The sequence below is a fragment of the Gallinula chloropus genome, assembly GCF_964237585.1.
Source record: "Gallinula chloropus genome assembly, chromosome: 5".
Classification (NCBI taxonomy): domain Eukaryota; kingdom Metazoa; phylum Chordata; class Aves; order Gruiformes; family Rallidae; genus Gallinula; species Gallinula chloropus.
The window spans coordinates 33889034-33909668 of record NC_140090.1 but is presented as its reverse complement, the minus strand read 5'-3'; the positions used below and the strand labels follow the sequence as shown (position 1 = coordinate 33909668).

Here is a 20635-nt window from a genome sequence, read left to right as displayed (position 1 = left end):
ACGAAGCACACCACAGATAAAGAAAATGCTACACTCTGTTTATATGCACATCACTCAGGAATGCTTGCCATGCAGCCTTTAATCAAATACTAGACTGGGGGTGGTCAGAAATTGCCTCCCTGGGACTGTTGCTGTAAGCCAGCTCTCCCCTATACTGCTCTCTGTTTACCTATCAGCAAGCTTTTCAAGAGGGGATCCTAGCTCAGGATTACATTAACAGAAACGGATGAGAAGTCTGGAAATGAAAGAAGGCATATGAGCTGTGAAGAACATATCCCAAACCCTCTTTTGAAAGGGGGAAAAAACAAAAGACACTATCCTGGCAGGATTTTTTCCCACATTTTAAGTCCTTGGCATTCCTGCTAAGGAAGGAAGCTGGTAAACGTTTCCAGACAAAATACTCTCAAGAAAGAAAAAACACAGCAAGTGCATTAGAAAAAAGCCAAACACACTATTTTTCCAGTGCCAGAGGCTTTCTAGAAGACCAAATTCAAATTGCCTTGCCCTGGGATTTATCAGATGTACTTTATTAAATTCAGTATTACATAGCAGGTTTCATGGCAGGTGCCTCAATCCCCCGCAAAAAGCCAGGCTTCACAGTTAAAAGCAAAGCAATCCCCAAGGACCCCCCCCCTTTCTCACCAGTCACAGCAGCGCAGAGGGAAAAGCAATGATGCTGTGATCACACACCTTTGATGCCATAACACTAACCCTGGGTCTCGTGCTCCCTGACACAACCCAGTGCTGTTCGGACTGAGCTAATACTCCCTTTCTTCTCCCTCTGGTCTGCACGCTTCACCCTTGGCCACTTAGTGCCTCTGCACTCATCGAGAGCAAAGCCTGCATCCAGCTGCAGGCAGAGCATGCACACCGTCCTCTCCATCATCGAGTCCCTGCTAGGGCACAGGGCCTTTAAGCACAAGAGGAGGACAGCTTTTTTTACTCCCATAGAAGGGTCCAGCTGAAGATAAAGGCTTTGTACCATGCTTTGTGTAAGCGGAACATGCATATAACGTGTATCTATATACACAACAGATAAGTATGTATACACATACATTATGTATAGGTATCTACCTTACGTACATATAAGATGCCTTACATTTTTCCAGACTGCTCAAGAGCAAATGGAACCTTAATCTAACACCTCCCCCAGCCTTACAGGGAGCAGCCCAAGCTTGCTGCGCTTACACAAGCAGCAGTGACACTTTGGTGAACCTCCACAAGTTACCACGTTGGAAGTTGCTCACAGTCCATCTCATAGATGGAGGGCTGTCCAGGCACTTGCTTATCTAAAGGTGACTTGTTCCAACTGCAGCAGCAGCAGCACTGCTTCAAGCTTTGCCCCACAAGAGAGGCTCTCTCCTCATCATCTGCATGCTCATTCCTCCTCAAACTCGTACTGACATAGCACCAGACTATCTTAGCATCAGTCAAATCAATGACACACCTTTTCTGTTCTTAATTTCTATGGTTGTTTCACCTCTCCTTGCCACCTTCATTCCCCATGGCCGAGCCACTCATCATCTGATGATGGTTTCGACTCAGACTGTAGGTTCTCAGAGCCAGGCGGAAAGCAATCCTCCACCCTCACAGGCTCCATCACAGGTTACCATCCCTCTGGCTTCTAGACTTCTCAAATCGCCTCATTTTCCCTGTCTCTGGAGACTCAAGTCCCCACCACAGCCATTCAAATCCACTGATTCTACCATCACTTCACTGCTTCACTCCAGTCCTGTGCCTAGGCTGTAGCAACTCCGTGCAGCAGCACAAAGATCAGGCTGCAGCTCACCAACTCAGCAGCAGCTTTGCCAGACAGGACCAGGGGTTCTTGAGGACAGCAAGATAAACACAGAACAACATGTCCATACAGCAGGAAGTCAGACATATACTGGCCTCTATCAGCGAGAGTAGAGACAACCTATTAAAGGATTTCACAGAATTGTAGATTCACAGAATTTTAGGGGTTGGAAGGGACCTCCAGAGGTCCAGTCTGCCTGCCAAAGCATGTTCCCTAGGACAGGTCAGCATCCAGATGGGTCTTGACTATCTCCAGAGAAGGAGACTCCACACCCCGCTGGGCAGCCTGTCCCAGGGCTCTGTCACCCTCACTGTGAAAAAGATCTTCCTCAGATTGGTGCAGAACTCCCTGTGCTCCAAAACTTGAGGCCATTGCCCCTTGTCCTGTCTCCACAGGCAAAATTTAATAGAATGGAATTTAGGGGAAAAAGGATAAGGAATCTTTTATATGGTGATTTGCAGGAATCTACTGTTAACCCAGCTGAAGCAAACACAAGGGCAACAGACACCAAAAGCAAACACCTCAACCAGAGGAAGCTGAAACAAAGATATTTAGCTAAAAATATTTATTTTTCACCATTGTGGAAAAAAAGCTGGTGTAAGCCTATTTGGATTGTTATAAGGCTGCTATATAAAGTGGCACATAGAGCAGACAAACAGTGAAAGCAAACAGTATCTTGCAGCTGATGTGCAGTATTTAGTATTCACAGTGCTCAGCCTGCTACCTGACACACCACAGTATACCATGTTAGAGTGCCTTGCACACAGGTGAAGGCTGGAAGACCTACCTCACATCCACAATCAGACATTTCTGGTCATGGGGCTGGGTTTTTTTGCAGACAACAACTGGGAGCAATATCAAGCAACCTTTCTACTCCAGCTTGCCAGCAGTACCTTTATGTCAAGTTACTCAAGCAGACTACAGACCTTACACTTAGAACTCTAAGCAATTGAAAGGAATCACAGAATCACTAGGTTGGAAAAGACCTTTGAGATCAAGTCCAACCATGTCTGTCCTCTACTAAACCATATCCCTGAGCACCTCATCTACCCATCTTTTAAATACATCCAGGGAAGGTGACTCAACCCCCTCCCTGGGCAGCCTGGTCCAGTGCATGACAACCCTTCCAGTGAAGAACTTTTTCCTAATGTCTGATCTGGTCCTGCCCTGGTGCAGCATTCCCCCTCTTACTATCACCTGTTAGTTGGGTGAAGAGACCATCACCCACTTCTCTGCACCCTCCTGACAGGTAGTTGTAGGTGGTGAGAAGGTCTCCCCTCAGCCTCCTCTTCTCCAGGCTGAACACCCCCAGCTCCCTCAGCCGCTCCTCAGAGGATTTGGCCTCCAGCCCCTTCCCCAGCTTGGTTGCCCTTCTCTGGAAAAGCTCCAGGACCCCAATGTCCTTCTTATGGTGAGGAGCCCAGAACTGGACCCAGCACTCGAGGTGCAGCCTCACCAATGCTGAGTACAGGGGCACAATCCCCTCCCTAGACCCACTGGCCACACTATTTCTGATACAAGCCAGGATGCCATTGGCCTTCCTGGCCACCTGGGCACACTACTGGCTCATGTTCAGTTGCTAGTCACCCAACACCCTCAGGTCCTTCTCCGCCAGGCAGCTGTTTAGCCACCCTTCCCCAGGCCTGTAGCGCTGCACAGGACCATTACATCCCAAGTGCAGGACTCTGAACTTGGCCTTGTTGAACCATGTTGAAACACAACAGTTCCTGTTCTCTTATGATCCATGTAACCAGCATTTAACACCGAGATTTAGTCAATCAGAATTAACAGTGCTCTGGAATAAAGGTGAAGTGGCCTCACACTTATCGCAACTGCAAACAAAAGAGTTTCTGTAATGAAAGGAAATTCTGGAGAGCAGAAAATGACCATCAGGAAACTTTCTGTCCATAACTGAGCATCGGCTGCTGGCAGTTCTTTCGTGGGAGACACCCTAAACAAGTGAATAGCTTTGGAAAAAATGAAACTTTAATTTGTTTCAGATGCAAGAGCCAAATTCTTCTTTCCCCCAGCCCCCCCACCACCTTATTTCAGGGAGGAGACTTGAAAGAGACATACCATCCCTGATCCAAAAAAGAGAGGCTTGTGTGTTACTCCAAGCAGACACTTTAAATGTCATATGGAGGAAATGACTTCTCTCTTATACCAGAACAGGAAAACACCAACATTTCAATCTGCCTATTCAAAGGAAACATAGGGAAGATTAATACAGAATAGGAAAACTATTGAAAAGCTGAAAACACCAAGCCTGAGCACTTCTGTTCTAAGTAAAGACGTGGCAAAGCCTGCCAGGTCAGCTCTGCTTCAGAGTGAAGAAGAGAAGATCTGTCTCTAATACAGCAGCAGCTCCCAGAACAAAACCCATCCTTCAAGCATGACCCAGAACACACTGGAATATTTCAATTAAGCTGCTTTTTCCATGTAAGGAGCCAGCCTGAGCTCAGGGGAGTTCTCTGCCAGCTTGTACCACCCAATGGCTTGGCTTCTCCAGTGTTCTCACCCAGACACAAAGCGCCACAGCAGCTCATAAAGAAAGGTGCCTAGAAAGAAAAGCAAACCCATAGAAAGGATGGATGGGAGAGGGTATAAGGCACGACTCGGCAACACAAAGGTGTAAAAATGCAGGTAGTTCATAAGGCTCAACTCCAAGGCAATAAAAAATGACATGGCCTTCCATTAGCAACCATAAGGCAGCCACCGGGTTAATCAGCACCAGAGGAGACAGCCCCTCTCAGGTCCTTCACCAGGGCCGCAGCAGCACACAGAAAGCACATTGTCCGAAAAGCCACACGTGGGAAAATGTTATTAGCACAACACTGACCAGGCTAAAAGGTTGGGAAAGGGGTGGCTGGGAGGAAATACCAGCAGAGAAGCCACATCTGGGCATCAGCAGCTCCCTGCATGCAGCACAGCCAGCTCTGCTCGCTGCAGTGATGGGTGTCGAAATATTTCTGCTGGAAGACTTTTATCAGGCTATTTATATTATTTAGCAAGTGAGATACAACTATAGAGGCATTATATCAAAGGAATACAGCAGAACTGAAGTGATACAATCCCAGCATTAGGGGCAACATGCTTTTCATAGATTTTTCTCTACTGAATCAGGTTCACTTATATGAAGCCACTGCTATGTTGTCCCTTCAGACAGGTCGTTTTTCTGGCAGTCTGAAGAACCAGACACAGTTTATATGCAATGCCGTGTCCAGAAGCGTCTGTGCACTCAGCACATCCATGCCACAAAACACCTTCCCATTACAACTGAAATTCAGAAACAGCACTTTTTACTCTGCCTTTCTTCCAGGCATCCCAGAGAAATTCTTGTCTTTTGGTGCAATCCAGTCTGTGAGAAGCCCAGACACTCAGAGCATTAAGCATCACCGGTACTCAAATACAGTGTTATTTCAGTGACAAAGCAGCCTTACAGCATGCTATTCTACTGTCAAAAATGAAATGCATCCTGTTGGAAACAGTATTTATAGCTATTTTCTGTCTGGCAAGCCAGACTACAGTGGCATCATCACTGTAGCACTACAGTGTTTGCCTGGTGAGGTTCCCACATTTAAGGTCTAGTGACAAGGTTTCAGCATCTCGCTGCTTTGGAGCATTTATATGTCTACAAGCTACAGAGCATTGCACAGTTCTCAGCAGTAAGTTGAGCTTCCAGAAAAATCTTAACCTTGGGTCTTTAAAAAAAAAATTCCAAAGTATTCAAGTTTGGAAGAGCCTTGTGCACATCCCCTGCAAAGAAAAATCATCCAATCCCTGCATTTTCAAGTACAGCAATTTAGCTGCCAAACTCTGGCTCTTGGATTTGAAAAGTTGTTGTGGTTTTACCCCAGCTGAGAGCCGAGATCAACCGAAACCAGGACAAAAGTTTAACCCAAGGCTTTCAAAAAAATCCCATTTCATCTTTGACAGATGTTGCTAGGTGGCAGGACAAGAAGGCTTCTATTTTTTTTTATATTTTTCCCCATAACAGTTTTCACCCTAGCACCCTCCCACCCAAAGAGCAAACCAAACCTCAGTGGCCCATCAGAGCATAGGGTTGCTCTCAGCGCGGTATTAGAAGGGTTAAGGGGCCATCTGCTGGCAACTCCAACAAATTGTTGCATGCAAAGCTAATAAAATTTCAATTACAAATTAATTATGTAAAGTGCATTTAATTATCCATGAATTCAACTGTCCATGGATAATTCAAGTGAAGCACTAGCACGGGGGATATACAGTCTGCTACGTATCTGCCAACAATTTAAATTAGATGCCAATGGATTCTGGGTGTCTGATCAGTCTTTATAGAACAAAAAATAGTGGATGGCTCAAAATTCACTGAACTTGGTTGTGGCAATTCCAGAGAAAAAAAACATATATATATATATATGCAGAAGTGAGTTTGCATTTTGCTGATTGCCCCAACACAGAGGACACAGGAAGGTATCTCCTGGAGGAAGAGCCACAACTGAGGCTGCTCAGGGTATTTCCACTTAATCTGTGGGGAAATAAAGGAAGAGAAAGAAAGAGGTGACAGGTGTGACAAGAGCAAGCATACTTTCTTGACAGTTAAAAGGAAAGTAGAGTCTGATTAGGAACATAAGGCTCCGTTTCAGAGGGCTGCTAACCACAGAAGCCATCTCAGAACCAAGTGGGGAAGGTCAGTGCACCCTGACTGGGGCTGCCCCCCCACCCAAGGGGCAGCACAGTTCCCTTTGAAGTGCACAAGCAGAGCCCAACCGCAGCCAGCACCTTTCAGAGCCTCTCTAACCTTATTCCCCCATCACACAGCACTGCAGCGTCTGACACACAGGTACAGAGGACACAGTGCACAGCAGCTACACAGCTCACCAGGCTTCCCACAGCAGCAAAGCAACTCTTCTCCTCCAGAAGTGAGCACACACAGCACCGCTCTGCATTAACATGGGCACACACATTAACCCTTGGCAGCCATCCCTTGTCCTTACTTGTTTCTAAGCCTGTTTACAGACATCCAGAAGCTAACCAAATTCACAGGCAAGCGTGAATCTGTAGGACCAACCTGCATTTTCTGCAGGTGGCCAAGCCCTTGGCTAGTGGGATGCCCAGCAGGAAATCCCTGAGCCTCAGTTCAATGAAAGCCACAAGCTTGCCCTCTCAAATGCACACCATAGAGCACATGGGGGCTTACAGTGTATGCCAAACATACCTCTGAAAATAAATAGGATATAGATGATATAAAAAGAAGAAGAAGATCTTGCCTTAAAATGGCAGGTACTGTCACTGTGTAATTTTATCTGTCATTACATTCCAGGTTGTGTACTCAATGCAATGCTGAGCTGAGAAGGTACCCTTGAGTTGTACAGGCAGATTAAACTCACACAACTGCCCAGGTCCACATATCAGTTTCCACAGGGTTTTCACATTACCTTCCACCACACAAAGCTTTTCTTTTTTTAAAATCCTCATCATTAATGCTGAACATTTGAGTTCCTGCCTCCCAACACAGGAAAAAGCTCCATTTTCCTCAGCAAAGCTGTTCTGAACTCGAAGATACTGCTTGACATAGCCTAGCACTGATGAGTTACCACAAATAAAGTGTCACATGCTGAAGATGGCATTGTTTCCACTTCTCCCCATCAACAGCACAGCCAAACAAGTTAAAGAGCCCTCACCTCCTATTCTTTTCCCCTCTCTTTAATCAATTTTCCCAGTACAGGCACACACTTGGTGCTTTTGAAATGTATCCAGGAGAAAAAAAAATAAATACAAACTGCAGTGGTTTGAAGAGAGATGCTCAGGACTTAGTTCTTCCTGTGCTGCCTGTCAATCAGACACTGGGCTTATGAAGTATACATCCTCAGGGGTTTATAAGCTTCCTTCCTGGAAGCAGCAATTTCAACTGAGGGGTGGAAATAAAGCAGGAGAATGCTATTTGTGTGTCTCTCTTTACCCATTGACTCCTCAAGCCATCACTTTTGTTGCTGAGCAAACTAGAGAGCCGCTGGAAAGTGATTAAAATTTGGCAGCAGAATGTCTAAACTGCTGGCGTTTCTATAGCAATAAGGGAGAGCACAAGATCTGAAAAAAGCCTGTAGCATTGCTGCCATCCTGCTGTGAACCAGAGGTATCGTGCCTCTGACTCCAGAGCTGCACAGCCCATTTGTATCGATGCACCTGCCCACCCTCAGATTTAACAGGTTGCATTTTAATTCTTGGGCTAACTGCAAATTAATTGTTGCTTTGTAAGCCAGAAGATTGCTTATCAGCCCGTTTTGCTCCATTCCTGACACGACGTCTTGCCTCTCTCCCCCATCTGTTTTGCCCTTGGAAAAACAGGGAGGGATCCTGCGAGCCAAGCAGCCAGTCTAAAGCTGACAGGGGGGTGAGTTGTTCACCAGTGAACTTCCTCATGTTTTGAGGAACTTGCAATGGAATTTGGGTTGAAAAAGAAAAGGGAAGCATAGCAGTCTGAGCGAGCTAGTCTGGGTTGGGTTCTTGATGTTAAGATTCCTTATGAGAAATGCTTTGAATTGCCAAGACTGCTAAGCACAGCCAGTGCTAAACATTTCTGGGAAAACCAAAATCTAAACCAGTCTAATTTTAACTATTGGAATCTGGACTCAAAAGCATAATTGTAAGCACCCAGGCACAAAACTGGAGCCATTTTCATCAACTTCTTGCCTCCCCTCACCTGTTTTCCCCTTAGGTGGCTAAGCAACTGCAGCCTTCTGTCGTGTGGATTGGAGACACGGAGAAAATATTTTCTAAAGCAGTGAAGGGTGAGGAAGAGGTGAGTTGCTCCTTCTGTATTTCAGTGCAGATAATTTCTCCTGTTGCATTACAGCCAACACAAAGGAGCAAGTGTGTTTCTTAACTTAGCACATACCAATATGACCAGACCTGCCAAAGCTTGCTTGATAATGGCTTGTCTCACATGTTGGGGTTGGTTTTTTTATTTCCTCCTTTTAAGAGAGTCTTATGACTTCTTAAGAGCCCCCAGAGGTCACGTTTCTCTCCTACACACCTATACTTGCTTTATTTAAAAATAGTCCAGTCACTGCTCATCAGTGCACTGAAAAGTAGAAGAGAATAATGGAGAATTTCAAAAATACGAGGCAAGAAACTAAAAGTTAAGATGAGCTTAAGTTGTTCAGCTCTATTAATTTGAGAAATTGGATGGAGCCAAAGCAAACGATAAAGTAGCAAGGATACATTTCCGCTGCAAAAACAAAGAGCCTTCATTAAATAGATATGTTTACAGATTATTTTCTTGAGGCTCCCAGGAGTCCTATTGCTGTTGCTTCCATTCCTTCCCCACTTGCATAGCTTCCCTGCTAGAAAGAAAATTAAAACACTGCCCAATGGGCACAGCAGCTCAGCCACCACAGCCGAGAGCCAGGCACCTGAAATCCTGATTAGGTTCATGCTGCTTCCAAAATATTTTGCTTTTAGAGCTCCATATGAAAAATAAAACCTTTTTTCCTAAGACAAATCCTGTGCATGTACGGCTGTGGGATGGATACAAGGGGGTATTTTGGAAGACAGATGAAGCATCACCTCAGCTGATGTACCTGTTGAGCATGTCATGGTTAATGTTCTCTAGTGGCCCCCATACCGAAAGGGAGCCGCCTTCTTGGGTCAAACCTTGACAGCAAGAGCAGATTGGGATTAAAATTAAGACTGGGGGCTAAAGACTGCCTGGAGCACTCATCTTTGTCTGCTTTGATAGCCACCAATAAGGAGCAATTTCTCCCTGTGCTCTCCTCAGTCAGGGGTGTCACCTCTTATCACATTCATAGACCCTCAGGTATTTAACAAGAGGTCTCATGATCTCAGTGGGAGTGGAGGGCTGCAGGCTTGAAATCACTCAGGTCCAAGGTAGTTCACTGCAGAACCCATATTTGGAACCAGAGAGCATGAAACAGGAGGGACAGGCAATGATAACTGGGAAGCCTTCCTTAGGAGCACTAGAACAGTGGAGATGAGATAAACTCAGCCCTCAGAAGAAGCCCAAGTGAGTGAAAGTGACTTTGCTCATGCCAGTGTGCCATTTCTGGCGCCACAAGCAAGAACCTGATAAAAAGAAGCCTTAAATTCCTCAGATTGCCCACTGGAGAAGTAATTCCCCCTCCACTCCTCCCTATAGGATGTGAAGCAAATACTGTGCGTGTTATGGTAACCCAGTTGCCAGGGATGTGACAGCAGATCAGCCACTCAAAATTAAACAAATAGAGGGGTCACCTTCACGATTCACCCCGCTTTTCTCCAGCTCAGGTCCACGTGGTGGCTGAAATCATAGCTGGTCTCTTCAACAATCCCTTTTGCTACTGTCACATTTCTTCCAAAGTGGAGGAGATATTATTAGCTTTCAGGATGTATCCCTGAAATACGTGCGTGCTGTGGACACGCAGTGGTTTCACAAGGATAACCGGAGCTGCCGACACACGAGTGCCAGTCTGGCTTAGTAGGCTTAACATGAATGGAGTGTTTAACTTGGTCTCTGATACCAGCTCAATCATTTAAAATATTAAGATTCCTCCAAGCTGAGCAATGAACACTTGTTGTAACCAACTCGAGATCAGTGGGAATCCAGGAATATCATTTGTCACTCAAAAAAACCCGGTGTTCTAAATGCAGGAGATAAATTAGGGCTTGTTTTTATAAGAAGCAAACTAGAAGCCACGCAATTGTTTTAAAATTTCTCTGCATCTCCTGGAAGAGCCCCTTTTTCTAGCAGAGGATATACTGCGAGGCCAGATATCTTCCATCAAGCATTTCAGTGAGATGGGTCTCCTCTATTCCCCCCACGCACACCTCCACACCTAAAATAAGTTGGCAATTCTCACTTTTCTAGCACTACTGATGTCTCAAAACATACTAGAGAACATTTTTAAACACAAAGAGGAGGAAGTCTTGAAGCTGAGTAGCAACAGATACACAAATCAGAGAGTAACTTAGCCAGCATAAAGTGTGTTAAAACCACAGTAAATCCACATTTCAGTCATGAAAGCACAAAGTTAGATATCTACCTTGGAAGGTTTAGCCAACAGCAGCTTGTTTAATCATCAGAGAAATCAAATTCATTACCAAATGCTTCCCAATAAGGGAATGGGTAAGAACTTGCGATTTGAATCCATGCCCTTAGACAGCAAGCCTTAGACATAGCTTCTTCCTTACTGATGTTAGGGAAGGCTGACCTGAAATTGAAGCTCAAGTTTCTCAGGGAGCTGCCTACTGTATAGTAAGAAAACAAGTAATAATCACACAGCCATCTAGAGAGCATGAAGCATTACAGTGAGTGTTGGTGACTTGGATGTTAAGTCCCAATCATTTCTGAAAGGAGGCTTCCAAGTTATTAGACATCTCTGCTGCGCTATCCTAACCCAGTCCTTCTCTTCTAGATCTATTATCAGTAGGGTGACACTACCACAGCAGTTTGATTAAGCCTCTCCAACCAATATTCACTTGGACATTATCAAACATAACTATCCAATAACAGGCCTTGCTCAATACTCACCTGCTCTGCAAATAGTAGTTAAATATTTTGCATGAAGTCAAACAGCAAATTATTGCAGGGAAATTAATCTTAAATTCCAAAAGCTCCTGTTCTCTCAGGTTAGAGCCTCAGCAAGCTAGAAATAACAGCAAAAGATAGGGAGCATTTTTTTCCACAGTTAAACCATGGATGGAAGTTGGTAGATCATAACCTCCAAGAGCTTGGAGGATTCCATGCCAGGATAAATACCCCAGCAGTTTTTCTATCTCTTAAGGTTCACCAGTATTTCTTCTTGAACTGGAAATCAGGATTTCTTTCTTTAAGCAAGTTGTTTCCTTCCTGCTTTTCAGTAACAGGGGCAGCAAATTCAAAGGTGAAAGACACCAGCACAAACCCACCAATGCATAAACAGAAAGTTAGTTCTACTTCAGCTGAGCTTCTGGAGCCTCCTAACATTAAAGGCAACTAGATTACTAAAAAAAAAACCCCAGAATCCTGTTGTACATACTATGTCAACATACAGCTTCACCTCATTAACTGTCAACTACCAGCATCAATAACTGCTCTTCTTCTTGTATTCACATGTACCCTCTGAAGATGAGCCCAAGACAACTGGCAAATATGCTCCCCAAATTCCTTAAAGCTTTGAAAGCACAAGACAGAGTGCTGCTAGTGGGAACCACCACCCGTCCCTTCGATGCTAACCTTAAACCTCTCTGCAGAGCCTACCAAAAAATCATCCTGATTCCAAGGCCCGACTACGCTTCCAGATTTGGCAAGTATTTCAAGTCATCCTGATGATTACCATTTAAAATCCACCTTTATTGTCTGATTATCCTCAGAACTGACTTTAAACTCAATTCATACACCGGAGTTGTGTCTCGATTCCTAAAATTTAGGTAATGCTGATATAGGCTACTGCCCCAAAGACCATAAAAGTGGAAGTTGGGAGGATGGTTTAGAAGACTGTCCTGTAGTGATTAGCATTTCTTTAGTTATTTAGTGTGCACAGAGTTCAGCCCAAGCTGGTTCTCCCCTGCACAGGGGCTAAGATCCTATTTCAAGACACACTTTCTATTTTAAGCTTTTCTTTTTTTACACAGGGATCCTGTATTTCTGTTTCTCCTATCCAGTTTCTGTACTCTAAACAATACACTTCTGGGCCTCTCCGTAACCACTAGACTGTCCAGACAATTAAGTTTTGTCACCACCAAATACCCTTTTCCGACTTCCAGATCATGAGAGAAATTGTAGAGGCATCCAAGATGTTTGCACGGCTACTCTATCAAATGTTCCATCAACAGACAGGTCCCTCCTACTCCCAAGGTCTGACAAATTCACCAAGCACCCCATCTGCTAAGACTCAAAGCTTGTAAGGAAAAAAGTATCCTTTATTTTAGACCAATTTACATCACTAGAAGGAACTTCCAGGAATGCAAGTTTGATTTCAGATTTCAATCACCTGAAATAGCCCAGCACTGACTAAGGAAGCAGAATTTAAGGAGAACACCACAAATAAGTTACTGCAAGAAAAATTATAGTTGTCCACATCCTTCAGAACTGGCTGGTACAAGGACTTTTGTTCCCAGAAGCAGTTGTTTTTTTGTCTTCCCTGCAGTTTTATCGCTGATGTCATGTGGTTTAACACACTTTGCTGGGTACTAATGAGTTGATGTGGTGACTGAAGCAGGAGGGCTGCTTAGGTTCAGTCTAAAGATAACATTAGACAAAGTTTCAGGCTATTCAGAATGGTACCAAACACTGAATGAGGACTCCCAGGGCAAATTTCTTCTGCCAGTGGCTGCTAGCATGCGCATCCCTATTGAACACAGACCCTTCACGCCTTTAATCTCCAAAGGATCACATCCCAGGACAACACAGTAGCACAAGAAACCACATTCAGTTCAGGGACCCCACTACATGACTGCACCTTCACTACAATACTGCTCTGCAGTCATGTCATTGCAAAAATCACACAACTCTATCATGAAGTCCAGTTTATGCTGCCTTTCATGGAGGCAGCCAAGGTACAGAGATGGTGTTTGGGCAAGTTCAGGACAGGTTTTGACTGCCTAGCACGTTGTAAATCTCTCCCACGTTCAATAATTTTCATAGTGTGGATGGGAAATGGTCTCTGAGCAAGCCTAACATGTGTTTCATGTTATGTTACAGCTCTGATAAATTGCTAACAGATAAGGGATATGAGTAAGACCTAGAGAAAAGAGGTGACAGCAGCTGAACTTAGCAGTGTTCATTTCTGGGGATTGAGCCATCGCATTCTGAGATTCACACCGCTAATTTGGAGTCAAAAGAAGGGCCAGCCAAAGGGATTGCAACTCCAAAATTGAGACTGTCCCCAAAAAAGTTAACTCTTGGCTCTTTAAAGCAGATCAGACTCATAGCTTTACTTCTTTGGCATTGTCCCATTTCAAGCAGTGCTCAGCTCGTTCTTCCCCTCCAACCTTCCCTTGAGTTCTATGGAGATATGGCCTTGACAGTGCAGCCAGCCGACCCGCTGATCTTGATAGTTTTCAGTGCCTGACACCCAATTTGAGGAGGAAAGAAGCTTGTTTGGACAGAAAAGCCACAACATAACAAATAGTCACAGACACCTTGCACTGCCAGCTGCCTGCCACCACCCTCCCTTGTGTGACACACCAGCACGTTCCAGTCTATTCACAACACAAACAGCAAACACACAATGGAAATCATTTAACCAGGAGATTCACTGTCCCATACTAGTTTCTTGCTATTAATCACCCAGTAAGTCAGTATCTCATAAGTATGATCCCCACCTGCAGCAGAATCCAGGGCGCACAATATACGGCTGCGAAGCAGCGCTCACTGCCGCGTGCATCAATCCCTCTCTTATGAATTAGCGACTAAGCCAATAATTATCGAGCGCGGTTGTAATTCAAGTGGAAGATCACAATTGGCCCAAGTGAAAAATGGAGTGCTGAGCTGTCAATAGTTATGGGCATGAGTCCATGGCATCGACATTGCTATTGAAGCAAGAGTAAGACAGGTTTTCCCTGTTACATAGCTGTCCTGACATCCCAGTCCCATTGACTTTCCACCCAGCATTTCCAGGCTACACACAGCACTGAAACACAGGATACTCAAACCACAAATCATCTCATTCAAGATCCCTTTTTTATCTCCATGCATAAAACTTGATAGTCTTTCCAGGTGCTTTCTTTAAAGGAAGGCATGGTGAGATGGCATGGAAGTTTTCCTAAGAGACTTACCTTACAGAGGGTGAAACAAAAACATTTATTACTCCTACTAATTTGGGGATTTCAAAGCAAAATTTCCGGCACTTCACAAACTTAAAAAAAATCCAATCCTGCATGTCAGAGTTCCCCAGCTAAAAGACACAAACAGGTTGAGCATTTAACTGTCCAGCAGAATGCCAGTGGTAGCAACGTACACCCAGCCTTCACAACATGTGCCCACATAGCTGGAAGCCTTTGGCTTCCAAACCAGACATTGAGTTCCTGTAGCAGCCCCGGGATCGTCAGGAATAACCTGCCATCCGTCACGAGAACAAAAACTGGCTGTTACTGTAGGCACTTAACTCCACACACCAAAAATTCTGGACAGGTTTTCTTTCTGCAAACATATTTAAGTAGTTTTTTGTATTTTTACTCACCTATGCACCTCACATTATGGGTCCTTAATGGCTTTCTGAAGGGAGTGACTTGTAGCCAAACATCACTTAATGGTTTAAGAACAGATGTGCCTAAAAGCCTCTGCACTACAAAGCTGTAGATCAAAGAAACAGGGAACAAGAAAAATTTCAATCTCTGCTTTCCTGGCTGATATTTGCCTATTTCCTTTTCAAAACACAAAAATATTTCTCCTGCATTCCCTGACTTGGGCATTCTCTCTTTCTCTGGCCCCCCTTGAACAGTGCTATGGAAACACTTCATCCTGCAGAACGGTGGGGTGATCACCGACTTGCTGAACATCAGCTGCCTAGCCAAGGTGTCCGATGGTTTCACCCAGGGACACATCATCCAGGCAGTGCAAGCTGTCCTGAGCGAGCTACGCCTCCTTCAGATGCCCAGGAAGCCACTGAGGACTGCCGAGTTCACGAGTTCTCTGGCCAGACAGGACCCCGTGTACAAAGAGGAGGAAGAAACATTTAAGGTGACATTTAAAGCTATGTTAACTGTCTGTCTTTCACCGTCCCCTGCCATGTCCTTGTCCAGGAGACACTTGATCTAGAGACCTGCTAATTCTGCTGATGGGTTGGCACATTGCTGTTTGAATGATGATGTATGGCTTGACTGCACCAAACCCCCATCCGCCCCCATTTTGGGATGTTTGGCAGCCTGGGCAGATGGACATGCCAGGCAAAGGGTCATTATTAAAGGCAGCAGCTCTGCACATGCAACTGGCAAACTGCTGTGAGGAACCTACTGCCTGCACCCAGCTCATCTTGAGCAGGGGGCTGCACACCCATGTATCAATTACACAGGTGTACAACATGCTGGCCCTTTCTTTTAGAGCAGAGATGTCAGCAAGCCTGGCCATCTTGTCTGGAGAAGGCAGAAAACTTGGACACACAGGGTCTCAGCAGGGTGCTCCACAGAGGGATTGAGTTTTAAGCTCTTCAAATTGTTTCAAACAATTTTCTCCATTCCTGGGTTAAAAAATATTTCTTCCTGACTTGAAATTCCATCCATCTTTCCAGCCTCAGGGTCATAAAATCCCTAAGGCAAAACCTAGCACTTTTGATACACCTTATATCTACCTCCAGTATACATGGATCACCCTGCAAACAACTGCTTTTTCCACATGTATCTCAGTAATAATTACTCTTCCTTTCCTAGACTAGGATTATTATGATGTAGTGGTTAATTTTGCTTTCACTGTATTGCTTTTGGTTTTCCTAATGATGGGAACAGTTTATCAGGCTTAAGTAGAGGTCTAAATTTATTTTAGAGACTTCAGTGTAGCTTAGGGACAGCAGAACTGGACTTGAACTAGCCAGCTGAGCACAACACTGCAGCTTAGCAGCATCGACACCGCAGAAAAAATAGCACATTGCTTGACTAAGGTGATCAAGCCCACCAAACGTTGGGAGAAGCCTCAGCTGCTGAAGAGAAAACCCTTGCTTTGTACCAAAGAGCTGCAGGCAGCCAACACCTGGGGCTCTAGATGGGATCAGACATCTTTACTGAAGCCAAGAGACCCCAGAAGAGCTTCCCCAGTCCCATATACCCCCAGTTCCTACCCAGACATGCTTACAAAACCATCCAATTCTCCCAACTGAAAAGATTTCCTTTTGGTTCTGCTCCGAATCCCCTCCAGTTTCAAATCCTCACAGCACCTCACGATAAGCAGGATGCAGTTCCTAACAACTTTATCCAAGTCCCCTTCCACTCCTAACCTAACGATAGTGTGTATTCCTCCCAGCCCTGTTGAACACTTTCCAATCTCCATTTAGAGCCATTTGGCTCACTCAACATCGGCAGCATTTGTGATATTTGGCAAATTATTCTCTTTTTTTTCCCTCCTGCTTCCTATCTAAACCACTATCTTTCCTCAGGGAAAGGCTGATGGTTCAGCATTGCAGTAAAAGAGATAAGCTCCATCATTCCCAGCTCCAAGTAGTAATCCATTTGTACCCTGAAACATGAGCGCTAGTACTTAGTAAGAGTTTAACTTGAAAATATTACTCCACTTACTATGAAAGTGCCTGTTTTGTACAGCACAAAGTACGCAGGCAGCACTTCATTTTGATCATGGCTAAAACGATACTGGACTCGGTGTCCCATGGCAATCATTTCCTTGCATTAATTACAGCCCTTAAGAAAGTATTTCCTTTTATCTGTTTTAAATTTGTTTCCCTTAAATGTCATGGAACCTTGCCCCAGCACCTGTAATATGGCACAGGGGAAGAGGACTGTCAAAATGGCCTTCATGCATTAATTAACTCCAGTATCTTCATCTCTTCTTGCACAGCAGCCCCCCTTCTAGAGCCTCTAATCATCACCAGCGCTGGACCTTTCCCTGTTGCTTCGTTCTTTTTGAAGCGGGGCAGCTAAACCGCCGCATTCAAAGCAGAGATTAGCACTGTGATGAATCTTTGATTTCTATTCACTGGAAACATGAATCTCCCTGTTTGACATTTATATTCTGCCAGCGTTCCAAAAATGAATATAAATAATGCAAAAATTGCGATAATGTGATTTCCCCTGTTCAATTTACTCAAATTTCTGCCCCAATTATACAGCCGCGTTTTTGCAGTGATAAATTATTGCACTGGGGTGATAGATAGAAGTCCTCCTCACACAGACATGAAGATGTTCTAGGACAGCACAGGGCAGCCTGGCCAGCAATGCTAGGTCTGCCTGGCCATGAAGAACCACAGACATCGTTGCTCCAACGAAGATTTCCCACTCTGATCCATCACTTGCTGTCAGTAACTCACTCCCCCAGTTCAGATGCTGGCACATGAAGTGATAAATTTATTTTTATTTTAACTGTATCTGAGCTGTTGGCTCCATGGAGTCAAAACCCAGCCATCACCACGTGCCAACCTGCAGGCAGAGCTACCACACTGAAATGCATGCAAAGAAATGGGAAGGGAGCAAGAGAAGATCAAGACACTCAGCTTCTCCTGCCACACGCTGCAGAGTCCTTTATCAGTAACCTAGAATGGGCAGTTAAGTGACCTCTCCAGTCTACACTCATACATCCCTTTCCATCCCTAGCGAGCTCCAGTAAACCACTGGGAAGGGTTTGTTAGCCTTCCCATCTCCCATTTAAGGTCTCGAGAAGATCACACCCAAGCAACACACCTGGAGAGGCAGAGACATTGCTCGGTTGTTAGCTACTGCTGGGGAATAGCCAGAAACAGCCGTCTCCAGGCCTCTCTGGCCCCATTTTATCCCAACTACATCTGTTCTCCCTGCCACAGGAGCAGTTTGGCCCAAGACCATCTGTAGGACAGCAAAATCCAGTTCTCCAGGCCACTTCACTAGGAACCCAGGAGTTCCTCCCAGACACCTCCCACCACACCGTCAAAACAGGGATGCACAAGAGGTTGCAGGGCTGTTTTCCTCAGTGAAGCCAGGGTTCTTGGAGGAGAGTGCTCAGCTAATTCGGGCAGTTAGGGGAGAGATGACACTATCAGGGCTGCTCAGCCAGCTGGACGTTAACAGCTCCCGGACTCCATTTATCTGCTGACAGTATTTCTGCTACAAGAGATCCCAGTAGGGTGGCTGCCACCAAAGCCTTCAAGAAGGACCATCTGGGAGTGGGTGAGGAACAGGAGGGGTTTCACTTCCCTCTACTTTTCCAACACATATTGGGAAACTGGACAAGGCAAATTCCTAGGGGAGGCCTTACCCAGCTCGAGCTAGAAGCAGCATTTGGGATGAGCCTCATGGAAAAGGCAAACTTTATGAGATGCCACTCTGTAGGAAGGCTGAAGGCTACCTAAGCAAAGGGTAGAGGTGACAGTTGTGGGCTGTGGTCAGAAGGAAAGGCATTCATTCCCAGGGCAGCGCATGGATGAATACAGTCAAGAGGGAAGGCACTTCATTAATCACATCAACACCCAGCAGCTTGTAAACTCTGATGCAGACAGGGCTTTGTTGATAGAGTTTCCTGGACATCTATGGGGAAAGACCAACTCCCACACGTGGACTTTAAAGCTCAACCCTCTCCTTCACTTTCACACGGCCTAGAGCGGCCTTGTTGACATTACTGGTCCAGGAGCTTGGCAAGTTCACAGCGCACAACCGCACCAAAATCATTTACGAGTCACAGGCCTGTGAACAGGCATCTGAAAGCAATAAACAGGTTTTTAATGTTCGGGGTTTGTTTTGCTTCTTAAGCTCTCTCGCCCAAATAAAAACTGTCTGGATTGATTTGCAGAGCCATGAGGAGCACAGGCTTTGTCTGTTGCCAAGTTTCAGACCAGAGGGAGTTTTGACAAGAGCTCCATACCTCGGAAATAGGGTTGATCAGAGAAGTTCGAACATTTCCATAACTATAGCAACACAAATGGCCCGGCTAAGTATTCCTGTTAACAAGACACTTCAGGCAAGCAATTGCTATGCTGCTTCTTACAATAATGTTCTCGAGAGATCCCAGGATTTCATTTGTGCTTCTCCACAAGCCAGCCAGGATTTTAAGATTACTTTTTTGTTGTTGTTTAAGGAATGCTTCCTTGTACTAGTAAAAAGTTTAAGTAAGTTTACTCGAGGCTTTTTTTTAATACAACTTAAAACATACACATGCTTTTTGCTTCTCCAGGCTTGGTACACCAAGACGCCGCTGGGTAAAGCGCGAATCAGAGTCCTGGCAGAGAGGGAGCAAGCAGGACAAGGTAAAACAAAAGGAGGAAAAAAAGAAAAAACGAAAAAATAAGCTTCCTTGAAGTATTTTGCATCTGGCTCTGTCACCAGCAAGAGGGAGAAGCTTGGAAAACAGATGCTTCAGAGTAACACACCCCAAGTTACAGCTGCTTCAGGAAAGAGAATTCCTTTCTGGATGCATTTCCTTAAAAAGTCAGGAGAGACATCAATGTGACACGTAGCTCTCAGAGGATAAAGAGTTAATGACCACCGATTTGCATGAGCATTATTTATTCTGTGAGGTTTTAGGGGGCAGAGAGGTCCATTACTCAGGACTGTAACATGCCATCAACTTTTAGGCTATACTCATTTATTTCAGCGAGTAACTCTCCTTAAAAATTGATGTCACATTAATGTCTTTCATTACTTTAATATCCTATATGCTTTATAAAACTAACTGCTTTATATATCTGTAGGTCTAACATGTTACAGTTCTCAATAAAACTATTACAGCTATAAAGACTGCTTTTTAATTGGGATTGATTATAAGACACTTAACACAATCTACCACAAGCTGAATATTTACATAGCCATGCAAGGACCAGCACCATTTCACCTTTTGATGCCTCATCATGGACAAATCCCTCTATGTAGGTACTAACAGAAAGCATTAATAAGCAGAACAAGAGGGAAGCAGTCTGGTGGAGCTCATTTTGGTGGGTGCCTTGAGTATCCATTTTGCAATAGAAAACAATGCCCCATTACCTTCTTTGCACAAATAGTGATGTAAAAAAAACCCAGACCACCCTACATGGCAGGACAGCAGCTGAAATAGATCTGTTGGGCTTTCTGAAAGGTGCTTTCACACCATTGTAAGACCAGTTCACCTAGACCTGCTTCAGACTTCTAAACCCATTCCTGCAAGCTCTGCTTGTGGAATCCACCCACCCCATTCTGACCTCACGCACAATGTCTGTGGGATTGTTTCCATGTGCTCAAGCAGCAGAGGGAAGCTCTGCAGCAAGAGTGCCTTCTGCA

At 44.8% G+C, this 20635-nt stretch overlaps 1 protein-coding gene across 1 annotated transcript in view; it reads left to right on the top strand.

The window, feature by feature from the left end:
• Positions 1-19670, top strand: part of DRC11 (dynein regulatory complex subunit 11) — a gene marked incomplete at both ends in the record, with an annotated part of 112685 nt that extends 93015 nt beyond the window's left edge. The window contains 4 exons of the mRNA XM_084264574.1: positions 8493-8576; positions 11880-12057; positions 15196-15434; positions 19557-19670. Coding sequence (XP_084120700.1) covers positions 8493-8576; positions 11880-12057; positions 15196-15434; positions 19557-19670 — 615 coding nt within the window. The remainder of the gene's footprint in view (positions 1-8492; positions 8577-11879; positions 12058-15195; positions 15435-19556) is intronic.
• Positions 19671-20635: the final 965 nt, after the last annotated feature.